At 36.5% G+C, this 20,970-nt stretch overlaps 1 protein-coding gene across 8 annotated transcripts in view; it reads right to left on the bottom strand.

Annotated features, from left to right (window-relative positions):
• Positions 1-20,970, bottom strand: part of TUT4 (terminal uridylyl transferase 4) — a 149,803-nt gene that overhangs the window by 12,894 nt on the left and 115,939 nt on the right. For all 8 annotated transcript variants that reach the window (XM_030870143.2, XM_030870138.3, XM_030870144.2 and 5 more), the window contains exons 17-24: positions 18,438-18,495; positions 18,251-18,354; positions 17,859-17,948; positions 15,484-15,597; positions 11,382-11,459; positions 11,053-11,230; positions 10,706-10,753; positions 10,535-10,617 (exon numbers count right to left, since the gene is read on the bottom strand). In XM_030870143.2, the coding sequence (XP_030726003.2) occupies positions 10,535-10,617; positions 10,706-10,753; positions 11,053-11,230; positions 11,382-11,459; positions 15,484-15,597; positions 17,859-17,948; positions 18,251-18,354; positions 18,438-18,495 (753 nt within the window). The remainder of the gene's footprint in view (positions 1-10,534; positions 10,618-10,705; positions 10,754-11,052; positions 11,231-11,381; positions 11,460-15,483; positions 15,598-17,858; positions 17,949-18,250; positions 18,355-18,437; positions 18,496-20,970) is intronic.

Below are 20,970 nucleotides of genomic sequence, written 5' to 3'. Positions count from 1 at the left end.
ACCAATGAATTGCTCACTTTATATAGATGAACTGTACAGTACATGAATTATTTCTCATTAAAGTTCTATTTCTAAAAAAGGATGCAATATAATTCTATACATTTACTATTGATGAAACCAATGTAATTAATTAAAATCTTCATCATCATATTTTCTGACAGGACAAAATGAAGGCCTTTCTCAGTTCACCCAGTTGCTTATGGCTGAAACCTAGGAATCACCCTGAACTTATTCTCCTTAACGCATCACCTCTAATTAATCACCAGGTTGTATCCATTCTACTCCTGAATATCTATCTCTTTAGATATTCTTCTTTCTTCAGCCCACCGTCCTAGTTAATGTGGCCTAGACCTGGGGTCAGCAAACTTCTTCTGTAAAGAGCCAGAAAGTTAAAATTTTAGGTGCTGTGGTAAAATTGAAGGTATTATGTAGGTACTTATATAACAAAAGAGAAAGCAAATTTTCACAAATTTTTTTATTGAAGAATTTCAAAATATACTAACAATAATAGAGTGTAATTTTTTATATAAGTTTATTAATTAGAAAAAAAAGGATACTTTCTGGGGGAGCCATTTTGCTTAACTGGGGTTCAAAGTTAGTGTTCCCTATCATTAAAACAGAAGGCAAATGTTCATTTGTTAATGCTAATCTGCAATTATATTTTTAAGTATTTCATCTTTGAAAATGTTTTTCACAGATGAAGAAGTTGAAGATTTAAGGTAAAGAGAATACAAATGGATCTAGAGTGCATATAGAAGGACTAGTCTCTGATAAAGAAGAGATATCTGGTGATTGGCCAGCAAAATGGCGGAGCAGAATGACATGAGCTCACCCCTTCTTACAAAAATACCAAAATCACAACCAACTGCTGAACAACCATCAACAAAAACATAAAATAAAAAACACACTGGAACCTACCCAAAAAGATACCCTACATAAAAAGACAAAGAAGAAACCACAACAAGATGGTAGGAGGGGTGCAATCACAGTAAAAAATCAAATCCAATATCTGCTGGGTGGGCAACCCACAAACTGGAAATTAACTATACCACAGAAGTTCTCCCACAGGAATTAAAAGTCCTGAGCACCACATCAGGCTTCCTAGCCTGGGGGTCTGGTAATGGGAGGAGGAGCCCCCCGAGAATCTGTCTTTGAAAGCCAGTGGGGTTTGACTGCAGGAATTCCACAGGACTGGGGAAAACAGAAACTCCACTCTTGGAGGGCATACACAAGATCCCATGCCGGACCAGGACCCAGGGAAAAAGGCAGTGACCTCGTAAGAGACTGGGCCCGATCTACCTGCTAGTACTGGAGGGTCTCCGGAGGAGGTGGGGGGCAGCTGTGGCTCACTGAGGAGACAAAGACACTGGCAGCAGCAGTTCTGGTGAGCACGCATTGGCATGAGCCCTCCTGGAGACTCCATTTCCTCCCCAAGACCTAGCCCCACAAAACAGGCTGTAGGCTCAAGTGCTGGGACGCCTCAGGCCAAACAACCAACAGATGGGAATACAGCCCCACCCATCAACAGACAGGGTGCTTAAAGTCTTCCTGAGCACAGCCCTGCCCACTAGAGGGACAAGCCCCAGGCCCACCCACAACAGGGCAGGAACTAGACCCTCCCACCAGGAAATCTGCACAACCCTCTCAGACAGCCTCATCCACCAGAGGGCAAACAGCAGAAGCAAGAAGAACTACAATCCTGCAGCCTGCAGAACGGAAACTGCAATCACAGAAAGTCAAGACAAAATGAGACAGCAGAGGAGTATGCCCCAGATGAAGGAACAAGACAAAACCTCAGAAGAACAACTAAGTGAAGTGGAGATAGGCAATCTACCAGAAAAAGAATTCTGAGTAATGATAGTGAAGATGATCCAAGATCTTGAAAAAAGAATGGAGGCACAGACTGAGAAGATGCAAGAAATATTTAACAAAGACCTAGAAGAACTAAAGAACAAACAGAGATGAACAATACAATAATTGAAATGAAAAATGTAAAATATATAGGAATCAATAGCAGAGTAACTGAGGCAGAAGAACAGATAAGTGAGTTTGGAGACCGAATAGTGAAAACCACTGCCATGGAACAGAATAAAGAAAAAAGAATGAAAAGAAATGAACACAATCTAAGAGACCTCTGGGACAACATTAAATGCACCAACATTCACATTATGGGGTCCCAGAGGAAAACAGAGACAGAAAGGACTTGAGAAAATATTTGAAGAGATAATAGCTGAAAACTTCCCTCATATGGGAAAGGAAACAGTCACCCAAGTCCAGGAAGGGCAGAGAGCCCCAGGCAAGATAAACCCAAGGAGGAACACACCAAGACACATAGTAATCAAACTGACAAAAATTAAAGAAAAAGAAAAAATACAAAAAGCAACAAGGGAAAAGCAACAAATAACATACAAGGGAACTCCCATAAGGTTATCAGCTGATTTCTCAGCAGAAACTCTGCAGGCCAGAAGGGAGTGGCATGATATATTTAAAGTGATGAAAGGGAAGAACCTACAACCAAGAATACTCTACCCAGCAAGACTCTCATTCAAATTCAATGGAGAAATCAAAAGCTTTACAGACAAGAAACAGCTAACAGCATTCAGCACCACCAAACCAGCTTTGCAATGAATGCTAAAGGAGCTTCTCTAAGTGGAAAAGGCCACTACTAGAAACAAGTAAAGGTAGGAAATTATTTGCACACAAATATGATGTCAAAACCAGCAATTGTGCGAAGAAAAGAGCACAAATGCAGGACATTGGAAATGCATTTGAAATTAAGAGACCAGCAACTTAAAACAATCTTGTTTATATGTAAACTGCTAATTGAAATCTCATGGTAATTGCAAACCGAAAATCTACAACAGATACACACACACACACACACACACACACACACACACACAAAGAATCCAAACACAACACTAAAGTTAGTCATCCAATCACAAGAGAAAAGAACAAAAGAGGAAGGGAAGAAACAAGACCTACAAAAACAAATCCAAAACAACTAAGAAAATGGCAATAGGAACATACATATCAGTAATTACCTTAAAGGTAAATGGATTAAATGCTCCAGCCGAAAGAAACAGACTGGCTGAATGGATACAAAAAAGAGACCCACTTCAGATCTAGGAACACATACAGACTGAAAGTGAGGGGATGGGAAAAGGTATTCCATGCAAATGTAAATCAAAAGAAAGCTGGAGTAGCAATATTCATATCAGACAAAAAAGGCTTTAAAATAAACACTGTTACAAAAGACAAAGGACACTACATAATGATCAAAGGGTCAATCCAAGAAGAAAATATAACAATTATAAATATATATGCACCCAACATAGGAGCACTCCAATATATAAGGCAAATACTAACAGCCATAAAAGGAGAAATCAACAGTAACACAATAATAGTGGGGGACTTTAACACTCCACTTTCATCAATGGACAGATCATCCAGACAGAAGATCAATAAGGAAACACAGGCCTGAAATGACACATTAGACTAGACTGATTTAATTGATATTTACAGAGTATTCCATCCAAAAGCAGCAGAATATACATTCTTCTCAAGTGCACATGGAACATTCCCCAGGACTGATCACAAGCTGGGCCACAAAATGAGCTTTGGTAAATTTAAGAAAATTAAAGTCATATCAAGTGGGACTTCCCTGGTGGCACAGTGGTTAAGAATTCACCCGCCAATTTAGGAGACCTGGGTTTGATCCCTGGTCCGGGAAGATCCTACATGCCGCAGTGCAACTAAGCCTGTGTGCCACAACTACTGAGCCTGCACTCTAGCACCTACGAACCACAAATACTGAGCCCATGCACCACAACTACTGAAGCCTGCATCCCTAGACCCCGCGTGTTGCAACTACTGAGTCCACATGCTGCAACTACTGAAGCCCGTGTGCTCTAGGGTCCGTGTGCCACAACTACTGAAACCCACACGCCTAGAGCCCATGCTCCGCAACAAGGGAAGCCACCACGATGAGAAGCCTGCGCACCTCAACAAAGAGTAGCCCCTGCTCACCACAACTAGAGAAAGCCTACATGCAGCAACAAAGACCCAAGACAGCCAAAAATAAATAAAATAAAGTAGTTAATTAAAAAAAAATCACATCAAGCATCTTTTCTGACCATATGCTATGACATTAGGAATCAACTATAAGAAAAAAACTGTAAGAAACACAAACTCGTGGAGGCTAAACAATATGCTACTAAACAACCAATGGATCACTGAAGAAATCGAAGAGTAAATAAAAAAATACCTAGAGTCAAATGAAAATGAAAGCACAATGATCCAAAACCTATGGAACAGGTAAAAGCAGTTCTAAGAGGGAAGTTTATAGCAACGCAATCTTACCTCAGGAAACAAGAAAAATCACAAATAAACAACCTAACCTTATATCTAAAGCAACCAGAGAAAAACAAACAAAACCCAAAGTTAGTAGAAGGGAAGGAACAACAAAGATCAGAGCAGAAATAAATGAAATAGAAAAGAAGAAAACAACAGAAAAGATCAATGAAACTAAATGCTGCTTCTTTGAAAAGATAAACAAAACTGATAAACCTTTAGCCAGACCCATCAAGAAAAAAAAGAAGAGGGCTCAAATCAATAAAATTAGAAATTAAAAAGGAGAAGTTACAACAGACACCACAGAAATACAAAGGACCATAAGAGACTACTACAAGCAACTATATGCCAATAAAATGGACAACCTGGAAGAAATGGACAAATTCTTAGAAAGGTACAATCCCCCAGGACTGAACCAAGAAGAAACAGAAAATATGAACAGACCAATCACAAGTACTGAAATTGAAACTGATTAAAAAACTCCCAACAGGGACTTCGCTGGTGGTCCAGTGGTTAAGAATCTTCCTTCCAAGGCAGGGGACGCAAGTTCGATTCCTGGTTGGGGAACTAAGATTCTACATGCCGCGGGGCAACTAAGCCCACACGCTGCAACTACAGGACCCACACGCTCTGGAGCCTGCGCGCCACAACTACAGAGTCCACGTGCCACAACTAGAGAGCCTGTGTGCTGCAACTACTGAGCCTGCATGCTCTGGAGCCCATGTGCCACAACTAGAGAGAAGCCCACGTGCCACAATAGAGCTGGCACGCTGCAACAAAAGATCCCACGTGCCTCAACTAAGACCCGATGCAGCCAAAAATAAATAAATAAATATTAAAAAATAATGATAATAAAATAAAAAACTCCCAAAAAACCAAAGTCCAGGACCAGATGGCTTCACAGGCAAATCCTATCAAACAGAGAAAACACCTATCCTTCTGAAACTATTCCAAAAAATTGCAGAAGAAGGAATACTACCAAACTCATGCTATGAGGCCACCAACACCCTAAAACAAAACCAGACAAATATACCACACACACAGAAAAAAAATTACAGGCCAATATCACTGATGAACATAGACACAAAAATCCTCAACAAAATATTAGCAATCCAAATCCAACAATACATTAAAAGGATCACACACCATGATCAAGTAGGATTTATTCCAGGGATGCAAGGATTTTTCAGTATATGCAAATCAATCAGTGTGATACACCACATCAACATATTGAAGAATAAAAACCATATGACCATCTCATAAGATGCAGAAAAAGCTTCTGACAAAATTCAACATCCATTTATGATAAAAACTCTCTAGAAAGTGGGCATAGAGGGAACATACCTCAACATAATAAAGTCCATATATGACAAACCTATAGCTAACATCATACTCAACCATGAAAAGCTGAAAGCATTTCCACTAAGATCAGGAACAAGACAAGGATATCCACTTTCGCCACTTGTATTCAACATAATTTTGGAAGTCCTAGCCATGACAATCAGAGAAGGAAAAGATATAAAAGGAATCCAAATTGGAAAAGAAGTAAAACTGTCACTTTTGCAGATGACATGATACTACACATAGAAAACTCTAAAGATGCTACCGGAAAACTACTAGAGCTCATCAATGAATTCGGTAAAATTGCAGGATACAAAATTAATACACAGAAATCTCTTGCATTTCTATATACTAACAACAAAAGATCAGAAAGAGAAATTAAATAAACAATCCCACTTACCATTACATCAAAAAGAATAAAATACCTAGGAATAAACCTACCTATAGAGACAAAAGACCTGTCCTACGAAAACTATAAGACGCTGATGAAAGAAATCAAAGATGACACAAACAGATGGAGAGATATATCATGTTCTTAAATTGGAATAATCAATATTGTCAAAATGACTATACTACCCAAGGCAATCTGCAGATTCAATGCAATCTCTATCAAATTACCAATGGCATTTTTCACAGAACTAGAACAAAAAAATTTTAAACTTGCATGGAGACACAAAAGAACCTGAATGACCAAAGCAATCTTGAGAAAGAAAAACGGAGCTGGAGGAATCAGGATCCCTGACTTTGGACTATACTACAAAGGTACAGTCATCAAAAGAGTATGGTACTGGAACAAAAACAGAAATATATCAATGGAACAGGACAGAAAGCCCATAAATAAACCCACACACCTATGGTCAATTAATTGATTACAAAGGAGGCAAGACTACACGATGGAGGAAAGACAGTCTCTTCAATAAATGGTGCTGGGAAAACTGGACAGCTACATGTAAAGAAATGAGATTTGAACATTCCTTAATACCATATACAAAAATAAACTCAAAATGGATTAAAGATCTAAATGTAAGACCAGATACTATAAAACTCTCAGAGGAAAACATAGGCAGAACACTCTTTGACATAAATCACAGAAATACCTTTCCCAAGCCATCTCCTAGAGTAATGGAAATAAAAAAATAAACAAACAAATGGGACCTAATGAAACTCAAAAGCTTTTGCACAGCAAAGGAAACCATAAACAAAATGAAAAGACAACCCACAGAATCGGCGAAAATATTGGCAAATGATGTGACCGACAAGGGATTAATCTCTAAAATTTTCCAACAGCTCATGCTGCTCAATATCAAAAAAACAAACAACCAAGGGGTTTCCCTGGTGGTGCAGTGGTTAAGAATCCGCCTGCCAATGCAGGGGACACAGTTTCGAGTCCTGGTCCGCGAAGATCCCACATGCTGTGGAGCAACTAAGCCTGTGCGCCGCAACTACTAAGCCTGAGCTCTAGAGCCCATGAGCCACAACTACTGAAGCCCGTACACTTAGAGCCCATGCTCCGTGACAAGAGAAGCCACCGCAGTGAGAAGCCTGTGCACTGCCACGAACAGTTGCTCCCGCTCACTGCAACTAAAGAAAGTCCATGCACAGCACGAAGACCCAATGCAGCCAAAAATAAAATAAATTTTAAAAAAACCCAATCAAAAAATGGGCAGTAAAACTAAACAGACATTTCTTCAAGGAAGACATACAGATGGCCAAGAGGCACAAGAAAAGATGCTCAACATTGCTAATTATTAGAGAAATGCAAATCAAAACTACAATGAGGTATCACCTCACACCAGTCAGAATGCCTATCATCAAAAAACCCACAAACAATAATTGCTGCAGAAGGTGTAGAGAAAAGGGAACCCTCTTACATTGTTGGTGGGAATGTAAATTGGTACAGCCAGTATGAAGAACAGAATGGAGGTTCCTTAAGAAACTAAAAATAGAGTTACCATAACATCCAGCAATCCCAATCCTGGGCATATATCCAGAGAAAAACATAATTTGAAAAGATATATGCACCCCAATGTTCACTGCAGCACTATTTACAATAGTCAAGACACAGAAGCAACCTAAATGTCCATCAACAGATGAATGGATAAAGAAGATGTGGTACATATATATAATGGAATATTACTCAGCCATTAAAAAGAACAAAATAATGCCATCTGCAGCAACATGGATGGACCTTGAGATTATCATACGAAATGAAGCAAGTCAGACAGAGAAAGACAAATATCATATGATATTGCTTATATGCAGATTCTTTTAAAAATGATACAAATGAACTTATTTACAAAACAGAAATAGACTCACAGACTTAGACAACTTACGGTTACCGGGGAGGAAGGGTCGGGGGGAAGGATAGATTGGGTGTTTGGGATTGACATGTACACTTTGCTATATTTAAAATAGATAACCAACTGTATGTATCTGTACAAGGACCTACTACTGTATAACACGGGAACGTTGCTCAATATTCTGTAAAAACCTAAATGGGAAAAGAATTTGAAAAAGAACAGATACACGTATATGTATAACTGAATCACTTCGCTGTACACCCGAAACTAACAGAACACTGTTAATCAACTATGCTCCAAAATGAAATAAAATTTTAAAAAAAGAAGAGATATCTGAAGATGTAAGCAGATTTATAGATCTGGTAGCAGAAAGTTGAAGGAGTATCTATCTATCTAATATCATCTTTGTCTCAAAGGGAAAACATGTGAGCGTGAGAAAGGCAGAGTAGAAAGATGGGACAAAGCAAAATGGGTACTGAATTTTGAGTAAAATAAATAAAATCTGAAATAGTTTTACTGAATGCGAGACACAGGTAACTAAAGAAATGTAGTAAGAATCTCAGATAGTATTGAAAGTCCAGTTGAGGCTGATGAACATTAATTTATAGTTGTGCTATATAAATAAAACTGCCTAGCTTTAAGATTTTTTTCCATCAGTGCTTAGCCCAAGCATAGAGAGACGGTGGATGGCTGAGTTCATGTTAAGGTTAAACACATAATGGTGCAAAAGAAGGACAATGGTACAAAGGAATATAAGGTATATGCTGGAGGTACCAGGGAATCTGTTTAAATGGGGGAAAAAATGAAGACAGTAGATAGCTGATAGATTGGGAAAAAATTTGTCAATATGTCGGAGGACCTAGTGAATAGAAGCACAGTTGAAGTGGGAATGTTCAAGTGAGCAAGAAAGGTGAAAGAACAGAAAATATACTTGTCTTCATCTTCATTAGAATCTAAGGGGATGAAACACATCTACTTTGTATGCTGTTATAATCCCAGTACATAGCAGAGAAATAGGTAAATGGTAGAAATTCAGTAAATATGTGTTGAAAGAATAAACTTTACTATGGAAAATATAAGCATGAAAGACTATGTAACAAGGTTATTTTTCTACTATATCAGTTATAACACTGATATCAACCTAAATGTCCATCAAAGGAGAATAGTTAAACTGGTATATCCAAGCTATAAAATACCACATATTGACTTTATAACAGAATAAAGTAGATTAAAAGATGATTGGCAGATCCACAGGCCCTTTGTGACAGGCTCCAAACTGATGTTTGGTTCTTACACCAAATCACATTCAAGACCAAAGAGTCTGATATCTATGACGACTACTTATAACATACTGAATAATTAAGAGTTACTAAAATTTTATATTCACAGACTAAATTAGCACATTTCCAATTTACCGAGGACACTACATTAGTATTTTACTAAAAAGTCTGACTGCACGAAACTGCTAGGTTCCTACCAAACATATGCACATACACACACGAATAGAGTTCCCACAATTTTCAGGTAAAATGCTTTATCAGTGCATCACCAGATTTGTTGTGATCTGACTGTGCTTTTCATTTACTGCTATTTTAATTAATATGTTAGTAAAATTACTGTTGTATTTTCCTTTTGTTAGACATTTTGTTCCTGCAAGAATTTTGTGTTGTTTCAAATTTCCTGTTATTTTATTTCCATTATAATTATTATCCCCCCCACCCCCTATTAGGCAGGACTATCAAAAATGTTCCACGGGGAAAAAGCTCTAGATTTTTTCTGCTTTTCTTACCCCACAACCCAAGAAAGAGTGATGAAACTGGACTGAACAAGATCAAGGATATTCATTATGCAAAAACAGAGACCTGGTTTCTCTTTTGAGATTTCTTCTCATTTCTTTCACTGTGAAACTATGACATCCTCCCATTAGAAACCAACCCAAAACCAGAGTAAGACCAAGAGGAATGGGGGACGCTACACCACCCATTTCAGGCAAAAAGAATCCTCTTAGTTCCATGCTAATTCAGCTTACCAAGGGCTACACCAAAATTACAAGCAGAAGCCTCAGCAAATAAAGTATTACTTCAGTGTTGACCTCTCTGTTTATATTTTCATCAAGATTTCTAGAGACAGAAGAGAGGCAGTAGGCAGAACCTCACATTCAAAATTAAAGGACCTTGAGTCTTGACTATCCACCTGCATTTGTTCAACAAATGTTTATCTGATGCATCCTATGTGCCAGAAATTATGACAGGCACTGGAAATACGATGGTGAACCTTACAGACATGGACCCTGTCCTCAGGGAGCTATATAGTCTAGTGGGGGATACAGAATTTAACAAATAGATTAAATAAATAAACAAAATTTAGCAAATATATATCTCACTATAGACTATGATAAGTGCAATAAGAACAAATAGATCCGGCACAGCCAAATAAATAACACCAACTTGGAACAGGATTAGGTTTCTTGTACTACAAAAAAAAAAAAAAATTCTATAAGGAAAAAGAAAAGATTCAGAATTCAAATTATGTAAACTTACAGCTTCTCTGCCAATGAGTGGATAAAAGGGGGTACCAAAAAGTTTCCTTCCATTGATAAATGCTTTCATGATGAAATTGGTCACTATTGAAGAAAGAAGAAAAACAATAAAGATGCAGACCTTAATGTGTAAGAGCTTTAAAAGTAGGAGATTTCTATATTTAAAACTTACTTTTTCTAGAAACTCCAGCACCAAGGTTATGATTCAAATCAAAAGGGTCTAGAAAAGAAATATTTTATTTTTTATTTAAGAATTATGCTCGTTGTAACATAAATATAGTTAGTAGCCATAACTAGAGTTTAACTCTACGTAACTCAGACCATCAAAGTCAGAAAATTATTCTTTTATAATTATAGATTAAAGGATGGAAACTGATAAAAACCAAGAGGAAGAATCTTCCAAATTCTAATGTGTTTCAGTTTTCCCCTCAGTGTCACTGGCCAAATAAAACTCTGGCTTTTTGTTCTGTTTTGCTCTGTTTCATGTTGTTCCTGAATTAATATCAGCTGAATGATTACCTTCAATAGCAATGCATTTGGATGTCCACTGCTTCTCAAAAGTTGTCAATAGCTTTTTCTGCCGAATGCTAATTACATATTCTTTGAAATCAAATTCTTCAGTATAGAAGCGAAGCAGTCCCAACCAAAGCTCTCCTAATGTTTCTGTGTTCTTTCCAAGTGAAGGTAAACGTTTTTTCTACAGGTGAGAAAAAAGAAAGGAGAGAGACATGTCTATACTTATCCAAAGTATGGACCCCCAAGTCCAAGCAAAATTATTAAATTAAATTATGCAAATCCTAACATGCATCTGTGAGCATTCCATAACATAAAAACTATGAAAAAATTACCAGTTCTTCTGTTTTATCAAAGAAAAAAGCATTCCATCCATCAACCATTCTCTGTGGAATCTGTTTTCCATCAAAGATCTGCATTAAAAAATCAATTCTACTATTAGATTTCAAGCCATCCAACCTAAAAGCCTAAATACCCTCATATCATTTTAGAATTTACGTATAATAGACATAGTGAAGCACTTATTCCAAAAGAAACAGTCAAGATGGTATAATCTGATGTCAAGTTATTAATGAATAAAATGTATCTGAAAGACCAAAGCTCGGAAAGGATATCTTAAGAACCTCAGACTCTCCAAACGATACATTTGATATTATCTATTTGGCTATCAAAACACATCCAGCCCAAGTTTAATGAAGTAAAGCTAAAGAAAAATCAGATGAAAACAGCATTTTCATCAAAGGATCACAGACACAGAAATACATAAGAGATAATACTTATTGATTGTACACCTTAAAGGAAATTGAAGAAGCTATTTGTTATGGGGAAGGGCTCTAGTACCTTTAATCAGTTATCTGTATCAGATGAGGTTGAAAAGGGCCAGGACACTGATTTTTTAAAACAGAAAATTAGGTAGCTTTCCTTGACATTTTGATAAAGATCGTGAAATCTTCATGATTAATTATGAGTAGTAATTCACTGTCCTAAGGAAAGGGGGGAAGGTAATGCTACTTTACTAGAAGAATTCCACAAGGTGACTGTACAGGCACAACTGACCTCTACAAGCAATTTTGAGACTTATTTTGTATAGGAGTTTTAAGAAAGAGATGCAATAAAGTAAAAAGTTGGAGTAAATTCAGAGTCAGCAGACCTCATTTCTAGTCTTAGTCCTGCCAAGTAGTGATTCTGGACAAGACAATTATCCTTCCAAATCCTCAGTTTTCCCAATGAAAATAAGAGATTAGATTAATTAGGTCAGTTTTCTTCAAATTTTATTTTTCTTTTAAGCTGTAGAACCCCTTCATAAAATGGAACCTTCCTGTAAGTTCAACATGTAAAACAGATAAAAACAGAGGTACTCTGATAAAAGCCTGAGTGGAGAAAACTATACGTTATCTTTTCCTTCCTCCACTCCTCACATATACACTATTGAGCTCCTAGAGCTTACCAAAACATACTTTAAAACCACTAGATAAGGTTGTCCCCATGGCTCCTTCATAGATTAAGATGCTATTATACAAGCTGCCTCTTTAGACCTTGATTACTTTAACAGAATCCTTACTTTTGAGAAACAACCAACATCCAAACCCAATTATGCTGGCTAATAACGCAGTAAATGACCTGTGGGTTTTGGAGGGCATTTAATCACTGATTTGCCACCTGTTTTAATGAACTCTCATATTTCATAGTGCCTAACTCTCCACTCTGTTTCAGCCCTTAGAAGTACTAATACTAGCCTCTCTTTCTTTTGCACACACACAACACATTTACCTTCTCTTTCTGTTTCTCTCTTTTCTTTCTCTCAATAGCAATCATCCTCTACTCAAGCACTCAAGCCTTCTCTCTAAAACCTCACCAAACAAGTTTGTACAAGGAGTGACCCTGTACATTTCCATATTTATTTTCTTATTTTATTATGGTATTTTATATATATAATAAGCTATATATATATCTACTGCTATATTTAAATTGTAATTTTTTTAGTTGTGGTAAAACACACATAATGAAGTTTACCATCTTAAGTCATTTTTAAGAGTACAGCTCAGTGGCATTAAGTGCATTCACATTGTTGTGCTACCATCACCACCATCCATCCATGGAATTCTTCTCATCTTATACAAGTGAAACTCTGAACCTATTAAACAATAATTTCCCACTCCTCTCTCCCGCCAGCCCCTGGCAACCACCATTCTACTTTCTGTCTCTATGAATCTGACTACCCTAGGTACCTCCTATAAATGGAATCATATAGTATTTGTCCTTTTGTGACTCGTTTATTCCACTTAGCATAATGTCCTCAAGGTTCATCCATTCAGTTGCAATTTTTAAGCTGATATAAGCTAATAAAACATAGTTCATAATATCAAGTGACACTAACACTCCCTAATCCTCTCTTAGTATTAATTTTTATGTGAAAATTTACTTTTACTTATGATGATTGCTGGAATACAGCAAAATTATTCTGCTTAGGAAAACTCCTTTTGACCTAAAGAACTCTGTATTGTTGATCATGAAAAACACTCTTAGCAGAGCCTTACTTATTACACCCAGTCACTTAAAGTTTAGGTTCAATTACAAATGGAGTCAAAGATCATCAGCTTCATTAAACATATCCTTACCCTTAAAAGTTGATCGATGCCAATGATCAATACTTAAATGATGCCAGAGCAATGGACAAGGGGTCCCATATGACAAGCAAAAAAGGCCAGAAGCAAAAATCCATATATCATCAGTTCATATGTATCACAAAGCCCCCCACAATCAGAGCTCATTATGATGGAAAACATCCCATGGACTGTCTCTCATTTCATCCATCACTGTCTGTTAAGCAGATAATGGAACAGTTCTTGAAGTTGGCTACAGCAATCCTACCTACATTTTTCCAATAATAATGTTAATAAAGCTGCTAATGATAATAATAATAATAAAATTAATAATAAGAGCAACCACCATTTATAAATTCCTACTTTAGCATCTACTACATTCAAAGGCATTTGATGTCTCTGTTCCTTATATCAACACGGAAATAATACTACTATTATTACATTTTTGCTGATGATAAAATTCAGACTAGTGGCAGTCAGGCAGCTTGTTGAAGGCCACATGTCAAAATTAGGATTCAGACCAGTTATCTCTGGCTCCAAAATCATGCTCTGACCGCTGTTTCCATTATATCATGCTGCCTCAATGGTTCCTCATCCATGGGTAACATAATGAGAGAACAGAGACAAACCACAATGAAAACAAAATTTGTGTTCCATTTGGGTTAATCACAGTATTCTATCAAAGTCACAGCAAATTATAGCAAATGGCTGCTATAATATTACTGGGCCAATTAAGCTTAAGATCCCCAAATTTAAAGTTAGACTAATACAGAGAATTATCTTGGCCTTGGCAGGCCTAATTAATTCATGCAAAGTTTTAAATATCCTATAGTGAACAACCTTGTTAAAAAACAAACATCACTCAACATAGATTCAAGCAACTTAAATTTTTCTGTTAGGAAAGGATGTTTAAATTTTTTATTTCTCTCCCACTATTTGTTTAAAAGAGGGAAAGAAATGCTGTTAAAACCACATGCATTCATTAGAACTTTTAAAAACTTACTAAGGCCATCTGACACGCACATATGGCTTGTTATTTTGTGATACTCTTCTTTGCCATGACTATCAAAGTTTACGTGAAATCAGAATATGTGATTTTCCAAACAATTCTGATGCTTCTCAGCTACCTCAAAATAACCACCTACCTAAGAAATTAGAACCTGATCCACCCCAATGCTTGCAAATCCACTTTGTGCCAAGAATGAGGAGGAACAGATGGATGATTAAGAACTCCTTTGTATCTATTTTAGAGAGTATAAATTGACTACAAAAAGAGACTCTATGAGTCACCAAATCCGAGTAAATATGAGTATAATCTGTTTCTTTTGATGTACATTCTTATGCTTAATGCAATTTACATGACCTTACAGAGATAAGGAAGAATTTCCTTGTGTTTCTTTCTCAACCAAAATTCACAAAGTTGACCAAAGTATATACAGGAATAAATCAAACTTCATTGCCAAGCAGGAGGAGGGAGAATACTCTGAAAAGAAGAAACTTATGTATTTGCATCTGAGAGACTATAATATATAAGTTCATGAATGGCTACAAATTTCATTATCATTGGCAGCATTCTAAGACTGTGAAATACAAAAATGTTACAAAAGATATTCAATAGTTCTATTCATCTAGTAGTCTTTTGGTAGTCTATATTCTCCCATAATAAGCTTTTCAAAAAGGTTCATTATTCGATTAAACCATTAATGAAAGAAGAAAACTTAGGATATCCATGATGGAAACATCTTTCATGATCTCATGAACTGAGTAAGATCTACTATATTTAGAGTGTATACACCTACATAGAAACGCCTTTATAGTTTTCTTAAACATTTACCTCTTGTAGAACTGGGATAACAGGTGGTTTTCTCTGCTGCAGAAAGTACAGCACCATAAGGATATAAGCATATGAAGATAAACTTCCCCTGGAAGCATCTCCAATGTCACATCGCTAAAAAAACATAATGATTGAAAATAAAACTTCAGAATCTTATTCCATGCAGAAGTATTGACTACCTTAAGACACCATTTTTTAAACCTATCAAACCGTCAAATACCCAAAAGTTCAATAACAAGCTGTTATAGAGGGTATGGGTAAACAGGTACTCATACATTAAAGAGTATACAGTAGCATAAATTTCATGAAGAATAATTTGGCAATATCAAAATTATAAAAGCACATCTCCCTTAATGTATCAATTCTATTCTAAGAATTTATCCTGCAAATATGCCAAGAAACATGTGAAATGACTATATAAAATTTCTATTGTAATACTATTTTAATAGCAAATATGAGAAAGAACTTAAAGCTCATCAGTAAAGTACAGGTTTAAAAAACTGATGACTATCCACACAATGGAATAGTATGTAGCCATTAAAAAGAAAAGGAAAGCTCCTAGTATACTAATAGGAAATAATCTCCAATATTTATTGCTCAGTTAAAAAAGCAAAGTACAGAACAGTGTTTTCAGCATGTTTATACCTATAATAAAAAGAGGCAGGAAATTTGCTTGCACTGGAATAATATATCTCTGGAAGGATACAGAGGAACGTTTAACACTGTTTGCCTCTAAGAAGAGGCAACGGTTGGCTAGGAGACTGATGTGGAAGGAAGATTTTCTGCCATAAATCCCATTAGACCTTTTAATTTTTGAACCACATGAATACGTTGGCTATTCAAAAAAGATTTTTTTTAATTAAAAAAAAAACCCTGGGGGCTTCCCTGATGGCGCAGGGGTTGAGAGTCCACCTGCCAATGCAGGGTACAAGGGTTCACGTCCCGGTCTGGGAAGATCCCACATGCTGCGGAGTGGCTGGGCCCGTGAGCCATCGCCACTGAGCCTGTGCGTCCGGAGCCTGTGCTCTGCAACAGGAGGGGCCACGGCAGTGAGAGGGCTGCGAACCGCAAAAAAAAAAAAAAAAAAAAAAAACCCTGAAAGAATCCTCAGAGACTTCCCTTGAGTAAAGCTTTAGCTGATATTATATAAAGGGAGAGGAATGATTTTTCTGACATGAACCACTTGATTTTTTGTTTACATCTTTATTGGACTATAATTGCTTTACAATGGTGTGTTAGTTTCTGCTTTATAACAAAGTGAATCAGTTATACATATATATATGTTCCCATATCTCCTCCCTCTTGGCGTCTCCCTCTCACCCTCCCTATCCCACCCATCTAGGTGGTCACAAAGCACCGAGCTGATCTCCCTGTGCTATGTGGATGCTTCCCGCTAGCTATCTATTTTACATTTGGTAGGGTATATATGTCCATGCCACTCTCACTTTGTCACAGCTTACCCTTCCCCCTCCCCATATCCTCAAGTCCATTCTCTAGTAGGTCTGTGTCTTTATTCCCCTCTTACCCCTAGGTTCTTCATGACATTTTTTTTCCATAGATTCCATATATACAGAACCACTTGATTTCATAACCCAAACTCAATGAGTAAGGAACTGTCATGTTGGAGTTATTCTGTGAGGTGAATGTAAAAGACTAGCTGTATCAAATGATTTGTAGTATGTGGCTGGATGCGTTCCTTTTCTAAGATGACTCTGTCCATAAAGACATGTATAGGAGTATCTAAACAAATATGTCTCCCTTTTGGAAGAGTCGGCTTTATGAAATGAAAATGTAACCAAGTCACTCCCCTACTAAAACCCTTCCACCAACACATTCACAAAATTAACTATTTACTGAGCACCTACCATAAAGCAGGCACTACACTGAAATAAAGATACAGAGGCCTCAACCCTCATGGAGTTTACTCACTTAGCAAAACAACCAAGAAAACAGAATTCAGTATTTTAAGTGTTATAATAGGGGAAACATTAGGTTTTATTGGTATTGCTTTGTTTTCTTGGCCAGAAAAATTTACCACTAAACCCAAACACCAGATTTCCTAACCCAGAGCCTTTTAACTAGGATGGTATGCCAACTCCCATGCCTAGGGTTGGAAATCATTACTGCATTGAGAAATTATACTATAAGAAATTTACTAGAGTGTTACCTATGAGAGGAGAGCAAACACAGAAAAAAACTAAGATCACCCTACTCTGAAAGGTATAACTTTAAACCATTTAATATTGACAGTTTCTTCTTAAAAGCTCAGGTAAACAAAACTGAGAAAACATTTGTCACAAGTCTGACATCAGCATGTTTTACTTTAATATCATGAGTATTATAACAAAGCAGATCATTAGCTTTTTCTTAAATACCTTAGCAAACACTTTCATAGTATATCCCAAGTACTGCACTCTAGGATCAATAGCTGCATATGTAGCTAGCATTCTTGTGTTATGCTGAGCCTGAAAAATAAATTACATATTTGAAAGCATTTCAAATTTATTAAAATTAAACTTACAGATCAGCTAAAAAGATAAACTCCACATAGAATATATATAAATGTTAAACTTAAAATACCTGTAAATGAGTCAAGCAAAAATTAACCTTCAATCTGAAGGAAATGTTAAGATGACTGATAAAATTTTTTTTTCCCTATACTAACCACATTCGTAAGTTTTAAACATAAAGGTACAGTCAGTGATCTGTAAACTTTTAAAATGACAACTGTAAACATACCTGGGTCTTTACAGACAGTGAAACTTACCAACGTATTATATAAACTGATATCGCCTTCTAAACCACTTCGTCTGTGTTCAAATTTTACTATAGGCACTTTGGCAGTAGTTATAGGCAAAATGTTTCTTAAACCTGATTTAAAAAAAAAAAACTTCACTAGGTTAAATAATTTTCATAAAACTAAAAAAAAATTTCTGTTGTTTTAAAGTTCATACCTGGATGTCTCTTAAGAATTTTCGCCAAATTTTCAATTATTTCCTTACAATTTAATTTCTAAAAAACAAAAGAAATAAATAATAAAGTCTGTCTGACTCAACTTGGTCTTGTGCAAATTCTATTTTAATCTAGACATTTAATATTAGCACTTAAAATCTCCAGCCAGAAGTCTATATAACCTTGCTAGTCAAAGAACATGGTCCATAGACCTGCAGTATCACCAACACCTGGAAACTCGATAGAAATGCAGAATCTCAGTCTCCACTCCAGTCTACTGAATCATAATCTGCATAGTAACAACATTCCCAGGTAATTCACATCCACATTAAAGTTTGAGAAGCACAAAAACAGGAGAATAATGTTTTCAAATACATGGATAAAAAACTAGAGATGGGTTTGGTGAAGGCAAAACAGTACAGTGATTAAGAACATAGGCTGTGAATTTAGACAAACCTGGATTCAAATCTTGAACTAAGTATTGACTAGCTGTGTGACTCTGATCAGATCCTTAACCCCTCTGAGCCTCATACTACTTATAAAATCAAGATAATCATCAACTCCTACTCTTTTATAAAGGAGCTGGATTACATGAGACACCTATGTAAAGCATTCAGCAGCATACTTCATACAAAGTAGCACTTTAAGTCTGTCAGCTATTTACTATCATATGTTGATGAGGAAAAGAATAATCCTACTATTACAAGCACCTACTTCTTCAAAAAAACCCTCTTACCTCTGCAAATTTAAATGTGTTGGTTATTTAAAAACTAGACAGCAAAGCTGATATGGTAACGATAACCCTAATATAAGGAACAAGGAAGATAACGGCATAAATTAACTGGATTAAGTTCAATGCCCACATCTACTACTAAAACCACTTTTGCATATCCCCAACATGCTCTTTTTAGCTACAAGAGAGCAGTAGTCATTGCAGCTTAACCTGGGGATTTCAAGGGAATCTTTAGAATTAACACATAGTACAAGAGGTTGTTTTTCTCTTTGTTATACAAAGATACAATTTATACTAAATTAGAAGTTTCCATTATGGCTCATCTGGAAGAAAATAATTTACTCATGTTCATTGTTTCAACTTTCCAGAGCGAATAGCACAGGTAATATATAGTATACAAACCCTTGGTGATGAAACACCTGATTATTAAATTTTACATAGAAGGGATCTAAAACCCTAACCTCCTTCCTGGGTAAAAACCACTTCCTATTCCCTCAATTCCTGCCCTTCAGAATGGAAAGGGGAAGCCTCTTTCCAAGGAGATGGCGTTGAGTAGAAGTGGGTTAAGGAGAACTAAAAAATTTATAACTTTTCATTTTCTTTATAGAACAAAAAGATATTAATTAACACCAGAAGCAATTTCGTAGGACCAGAAATAAGCATCTACCAGCTATCACTGCCATCTTTTCTTGGGTTCTAACAATTTAAAAAACACCTTTTGAAAAAACTATTTCAGAAATGCACAGGTACACTATTCTGCTGAATTATTTTATAATACAACAGAGGCTATACTGACACCACTAAAGATGCCAGAAGCTTGGCCTCACCCCAATCTTGCAAGCAGTCCCTGATTTTGAAACATAAATACCAACAGCTATGTTGTTAAAGAAACGAGCAACTACAGAGATACCCTCCTTTTCTAGTTGCTGCTAGGAAGGCCTGGGACACTTCTTCCCTGTCCATTCAGTCCCTTTCTTTACTAGAGCTCAGACAATCTCATTCCCACTGTTGAGGCCTGGTACACAAAAAAGGAAAACATAAGTACCCACTCTCACTGCTGAGACTGCTCTGGGGGAAGGTTTGCTCCTGGCATCTCATGGTGGAACTCAGAAAGCTTTCAATTTCAGAAAGTAGGGGTTAGGTTCTACAGTACTATTAGTACTATATTTCAACTACATTATGGGTTAAATAAATTACAGAGAAGCAGTGGGATACAATGGAAAGAGCATGAACTCTGGAGTCAGACAGACCTGGGTACGAATCCCGGCTCCAACATTTACTAGCTGTGTGAACTTGAGCAAGTCAGTTTATCTCTCAAAGCCTCAGTTTCCTCATCTGTAAAATGGGGGAAATTATCTACCTCGAAGGTGGTTGTAAGAGTGAAATGAGATAATGTATGTAAAAGTGTATACTGGGGGCTCAAATGTTAGTTCCCTTCCCCGCCCAAAATGAGTTTCTAAAAGCTAGCCTAGAACACATAATTTATAACAATGCTTCTATGGAAAAAAATGTATTTTGAGTACCCCCAAATTATAATCAACTTGTAGAACACAATCCATTTATAAATTAAATGTCCACCTTTATTTTCTATCTTTAGTGATACAGAGATATCACCTAATGGAAGAGATATGAAAAGACAGAGTAAGTGAGATCAATGTTTACTACCAAACTGAAGCAACAGTTTTTCATTGGCTCTAATGAAAAAATTTCCAACTCTATGGTACATTTTTTCCACAAATTCATTAAAAAGCACTTGTAACTATCTGTGACATGGTTTTTACATTATGAAATCACTGAAACAG

This window comes from Globicephala melas, chromosome 1, assembly GCF_963455315.2.
Source record: "Globicephala melas chromosome 1, mGloMel1.2, whole genome shotgun sequence".
Lineage (NCBI taxonomy): Eukaryota > Metazoa > Chordata > Mammalia > Artiodactyla > Delphinidae > Globicephala > Globicephala melas.
This window is presented reverse-complemented; position numbering and strand designations above follow the sequence as displayed.